At 32.2% G+C, this 5,854-nt stretch overlaps 1 protein-coding gene across 1 annotated transcript; it reads right to left on the bottom strand.

The window, feature by feature from the left end:
- Positions 1 to 686: 686 nt before the first annotated feature.
- On the bottom strand, positions 687 to 4,306 carry LOC111397694. Its single transcript, XM_023024691.1, has 3 exons — positions 4,097 to 4,306; positions 2,094 to 2,338; positions 687 to 1,242 (listed from the first exon to the last, which is right to left on the bottom strand). The coding sequence occupies exons 2-3, from the start codon at positions 2,259 to 2,261 to the stop codon at positions 805 to 807; spliced, it is 606 nt and encodes a 201-aa protein (XP_022880459.1). The 5' UTR covers positions 2,262 to 2,338; positions 4,097 to 4,306; the 3' UTR covers positions 687 to 804.
- Between the last annotated feature and the right edge of the window lie 1,548 nt (positions 4,307 to 5,854).

Here is a 5,854-nt window from a genome sequence, read left to right as displayed (position 1 = left end):
TCGCCAAAGGGCAGCCAGGGAAGGTTTTTATCGACCAAAAATATAATTTAGCCCCCGTTTGGCCCCCATTTTGTGAAAAAATTTAATGAGTGGAATATTGTTTTTTTGAAAAATGAGTGGTTGAAAAAGAAGGAACAGTTTTTGATTTACGTGTAATATTATTTTATGGAAGGTTGTGTGGTTGAAAATGGGAAAGAGAAAAATGAAATATAATAAAATAGAAATTAATGGGGGCCAAACAGGGAAACAAAGAGATTTTTAGCAATAAAAAAATTGTTGGTAAGTAGTTATAAACCTTTTTCTTGACCATGAATTTGGTTGGTAAATGCCTAAAGTTGTCGGTAATAAACAAGTCATGAGTAGTGGTAGTAAAAATAGGCCGACCATTGCAATTGGTTGGGAATAATATACATTTACCGACCAAAAAATCAAGTAATATTTACCTACCAACTGATGAAGTGAAATTGGTCAGAAAATTCAACACAATAAAGTTGAACTGCTTTTCCTGACTATGGTTTCACTCGATAGTTGTGATTTATTTTTTTTTTTTTTACAACCCTCTTTGACAATCAAAATTATAAAAAAGGTTGAAAGGCCAACTCAAACACAATATACCAACAAAAGTTCAAATTCAAGAAATATCAGAAATCACAAAACAATAATGACAATAAAAAGCCTGTAGCAAAACAATTACAAGGCAAAATACCATATCATGTCTCTACCAATCAATTCCAATTTCAGAATAAGTAACTACATAAATATGTACAGCCCACACTATAATGGATTTCAAAATAAAATGTCTAATCAAATTCCAAAATAAGAGAAGACTAGCTTAATCCAAAATAATAGCATATGTAATAATGGAGTATTAACCATAAAATATAAAACCATGTAAATGGAATAAAAGAGCTTTAAACTAATGATCATTATGTGACTCTTGATCAGCTCATGATGGTGATGATGAGGAATGAGGAGTAGTAGGAACTCTACGAGAACATGCTCATTTTGGCTCTGCAAATTATGCACGACTTGGCGAAGCTTCGCATTCTCTCGTTGAGTCATGTCTGCACGAGATGTAGCACGTGGAATCTTTGGACCCTTGCCCAAACCCCTATAGTAGCAAGAAGTAGTTCCAAGGACCTGAGCTGCAATGTCATTAGCAATGAGCTGTACCCCTTGGCTCTCACTCTCCTCTCCCACAACATGTGCCCGTTGTGTTGTTTGTATGTCTACCATCTCTTTCTACATGACAATAGAAAAGTATTAACACAATAAGGTAGTAAGTGGAATAAAGTAAATTATTTATTCCATTAAGTAATAATAAACTTAAAGACTTATGGTATTTGTTTATTACATATTTCTCCTTAGCCATAGGATGGATCCAACCTTTTGTATCCTTGTAATGTGTGTTCTTCCATAGTTTAATTATGTCTGGTCGTCCAGTTCCCTTATCTTATTAGAAGAAATAAGAATAAAATTGAATTGAAATTGTTTCCTATTAGAGATGAATATATTCCTTCTTACTTACCTCCACAGCCTGACATTGAATAAATAATCTAGAACCAGAAAAATGGGTAAATTCTTGTTGGGTTCTTTTGTCAATTGCTACATTGGATATTTTCTGTAATGTCCAATTAACATAATTGAAATAGTCAATGAACTAAAAAAGTTAACCAATGAACATAAATGGAAGTTATACTATATATAAATGCACCTGAAACCGCTCACTTTCCTAATAGTCACATAAATATTCCCAATCAATCTGATGTTCGATTTCTTTAGGCTTATTAGCTTTCCTATGAGCCATTGGTTGGTCTAGAAACTTCTTGTAATGTGTGTACAACTCATATCGATACTCCTTAAATAAAGTGGCCATTGATTTCTCCATGAACTCTTTAAGAGTTGCATATTTGTTGTATTGTACATAAAAAATAGCCTATATACGGCAACATACCATGAGTGAAAATGCAATGACTAGCACAAAATTCACACAAATATATTGGAATATGAAGTTGCTGCTCCAAGCAACCAAAATCAAAATGCCAACAATTCAGATCATTCAAGAAACAAAACAAGTTAAATAATAATGTTACCTTCACTTTGTCATAAATAGGGGATTTTTCAAATTCAGTCACATCTTTCCAAAAGATCTTTTGAAGAGGTACAAATATTCTCACACTACATCCTATTTCGAATACGAATCGACTAGTTTTAGAACCAGTTGGTCCTCCATCGCTGTCTTCATACATGATTTTCAGCATCCTATGAGTGGCCTTGACTATCTGGGATGTGCCTAAGCCACGAGTACGACCACGTCGCTTACGCTCGATTGGGGGTGCTGCAAGTGTTAAAACAATAAATGTCAATAAATAAAAGTTGAAGTAAGAATTAAATAACAATTATAGAACTACATGTCTCTGTTGGCAAAGTGGCTTGTGCAAATTGGATGGTAGGTGAACGCTGTATGCTAGGTTGAGTGATCGCTTGCATGATAGGACCATTTAGAGTTCTTGGGGGGTGGTGGCTTCCTCTTTGGTGTCATTGGAATAACTTAAGTTGTTGAGTGTAAAAAAAAATCAAGACACATGAAATTAGATTTGAGCACCTTGTAGCAATCATGCATTTGTGTCAAACAAAAAAAAATTGTTTCTGAAAAATTCACTATTCAGCAACTACTTGCCACTACATTTCTAGTCTGTAAAGGTTGTGTCAAAATCAGCAACTATATTTCTGGTATGTAACATATGGCCGTTGTTCTGCTAGCCTGTTTTTATTCTAGAACTGAGCCTGAGGCACAAAGAGCAATAAAAGCTGTAATAAGGGAATGATGATAGCTTCATTCATAAAATGAATGTACTCAAATTTTGAATCATATTTTATTAGCAGAGGACCAGAGATTGCATAAGCCTCAGAAATATATTGTTTCAATATAATGTTACGAAAATTGACAAAGGAAAGAATAATAAAAAACAAGATTTTTTAGTAAATTTTGATAAAGAAAGATAAGAAGACGTTGCAGTAAATTTTTGAATAAGCCGTCATTATTTCTTTGATGGACATGGAAATTAATAGAATAGTAATTATTTCTTATCAAATGCGATTCTTTTGTTTTTCTTATGCGATAGGGCTCGAAGATGAAAACATTTTAGATAAATCTTGATGTGATTATCTTGTTTTTCAAAGAATCACCTATGTTATTGGAGGAATGACCAAGTAAAAAATAGCTTATATGCTCCTACAAAAAGTCTAAGAATCTATTCTTACATCTAAAAAATTCAAAATATATCGTACAAAATTATTTCCATCTGTTACATAAAGCATTAACAAGCAGCCCACAATTAAGACATGTTTCCTATCCCCTATCTAAATTAGTCTCTCCCCTTCACTCTGATTAAAACCAGAGCTCTAAAATAGATCTCAATATAATATAATTTGCAGTCTAGAAAATCCTCCTAACCTTAAGTCACGTACAATATTACTTGTCACTCCCATTTGACGTTGACAAGTAGCTATTAACATATAAAAACCTATATGTAGGATTTTTTGATTCATGGCTACAATGTGGTCAAATTGAGTTTGTGTCTCATAATTTTGGTAGAGCGTCCATGATAAGAAAAAAAATAGAAAGGAATCTCAAAAAGGATTTTTAACCAATGATAAGCAGTGTCCACAGAGAACAACTCAAAAAGAAAAAGATAATACAAATTAACCAAACTAATAAAAAGCCATACAAAGAAACTAACACAAAATATTGATTTCTAAGATAAGAAGCGCCAATACCATCTGAAGCAAAAATTAGTACAAATAAGTTTCATGAAATACAAAATGAATAAGGAAAGTGAAAAATCAAAAATCCATACAGTGAGGGAAAAGTCAGGAATTGGGGGTGGACGTTAAAATATATGCAGTGATAAAATTGAAAAAATTTGAGAAAATTGAAAACCATACAAAATAAATAAATAAATAAATCAAACTGCTCCTTTTTCTACCAAGTAAACTAAACATATAACACAAAATTTCAAAAAATCCAGATGTGAGTGTGGGATAAAGAATTAGAAAGCACAAAAAGAAGAAAATGAAGAATCTGAAAACCTACTTTAAGATTGAAAATGGAGAAAGAAGGACATCACTTCGAAATGGAGAGAAAACGACGGGCTACAAATGGAAATGGATAGAAATGCACCAAACAACTTCAAGGCACTGAGAGAAACGGAAAGGGCGGCTAAAGAAAATTGGAAATGGAGAAGACAACGTTAATTTCTGACTTATGTAGTTTGGGTAAATCCAATTAACTATGGGCCCACATATCCCGCCACGATTTTTGGCCCAGTATAAGAAATTTATTGACTAAATTTATTTAGTCGGTAAATATTGTCTTATTTTCGCCTAGCAATACCTATTTTGGTCGGTAAATACTGTTTTAGCGACTAAATATACATTAGTGGGAAAAATTTTGGTCGGCAAAAGACTATTATTATTGACTAATTTTATTGGGTCGGTAAAGATATTGCCGATCAAGTATTTCTATTGGTCATTATAAAAGAGTTTTCACCTACTAGAATTTGGTTGGTTGGCAAAAGTTGGTCGGGAAAGTTATAATTTCTTGTAGTGAAAATTAACATAGATTTAATGAGTAAAATTGAAGAGATCATAGCAATATTATTTTGTAGGATCTTGGAAGTTGAGAGATGGGTGGGTACAAGTGGAGTGTATAAAAATAAGCTAGTTAATTAAGCAAAAGTAGACTTGAAAGTTAAGTAATTTTTTTTTGAGAAGTGCTACATGTATCACTCTAATATACAACTCCCTCACATAAAAAAGGGGTCGAATTTTTTAATTATTGTGGACCCCTATCATGTTAGAGGGTTGTACATTAGACTCTAATGTACAAGGAGCAATTTTTTTTTCTTGCCTGAAGTCAAATAGGTCTAGTAATCATACGATATCTTCACCACTGAATACAAGATTTCATCATCATTGTTCTTGATTCTTCATTTTATTGGGGCGTGCCCCCCGGGGGGGGGGGGTTCCCTAAAAATCATTCCAAAAGAAACATTGTATTCGTCATGTTTGTTTCACACTAATATCAGTTACAATATGGATAAATGTAAGTGGAAATTATCAAACTAGTCAAATTTTGCCTTGTCACTTACAGAAATGTCACTTTTTTAAAGTAATTGCAAAATTGTCATATTTGGACATTTGTGTAAATTCCCCATATTTTATTCATAGGTACAAATTCTGTCGTTTAAGATGTTCAAATCACATTCGCTAAAGTTTGACGTTTTATTGCATGCATAATAATGAAAAGCACATCCCATTGTAGCCATTACAATTATTCACTGCAGCATGTCATTGAGGAGAATCCATATTTAACAGAGAAACCTCACCTTAAAACTAACTCAACCCGTGCAATACACGGGCTAACGACTAGTGTATATTTAAGTAACTTTGTTACTTTTAATTTGTTGCAATATGTATTTATGTTTAATTAAATTATCGAACATGTTTATTTGAATATAGTTGAATGTATTCTAGTTGATATTGTCTAGATTGCACTTTTAATTCGAATTTATAATTAAATATTTGATGTAAATTACAATATTTTCCTTCTAGCAATTTCACTGCTTAAAATATTTGGATTTTTATCCTTACTGCTAAGCTCATTTCCCATTGAACGGTTAGTTAGCAGCCACACTCGTGCACTATAATAATATTGTCTCGTGGCCATGTTAACACATATAATCTAAAGAAAACATTTGGTATCGATTCATACTAATTTTATCCAGCAAAAAAAATAAAAAATAAAAAATAAAAAATAAAAATAAAAAAAAATAAAAAATATATATATATA

Source organism: Olea europaea, chromosome 7 (assembly GCF_002742605.1).
Source record: "Olea europaea var. sylvestris chromosome 7, O_europaea_v1, whole genome shotgun sequence".
In the NCBI taxonomy this organism is placed as follows: domain Eukaryota; kingdom Viridiplantae; phylum Streptophyta; class Magnoliopsida; order Lamiales; family Oleaceae; genus Olea; species Olea europaea.
Note: the sequence above shows the minus strand (reverse complement) of the source record. Positions and strands in the feature narration are given on the sequence as shown.

Coding starts and splice junctions, on each gene's coding strand:
- LOC111397694 (XM_023024691.1), bottom strand. CDS start 2,261: ATGCTGAAAATCATGTATGAAGACAGCGATGGAGGACCAACTGGTTCT. Junction 1,243..2,093: donor CTATTTATGACAAAGTGAAG/GTAACATTATTA, acceptor ATTGTCATGTAG/AAAGAGATGGTAGACATACA.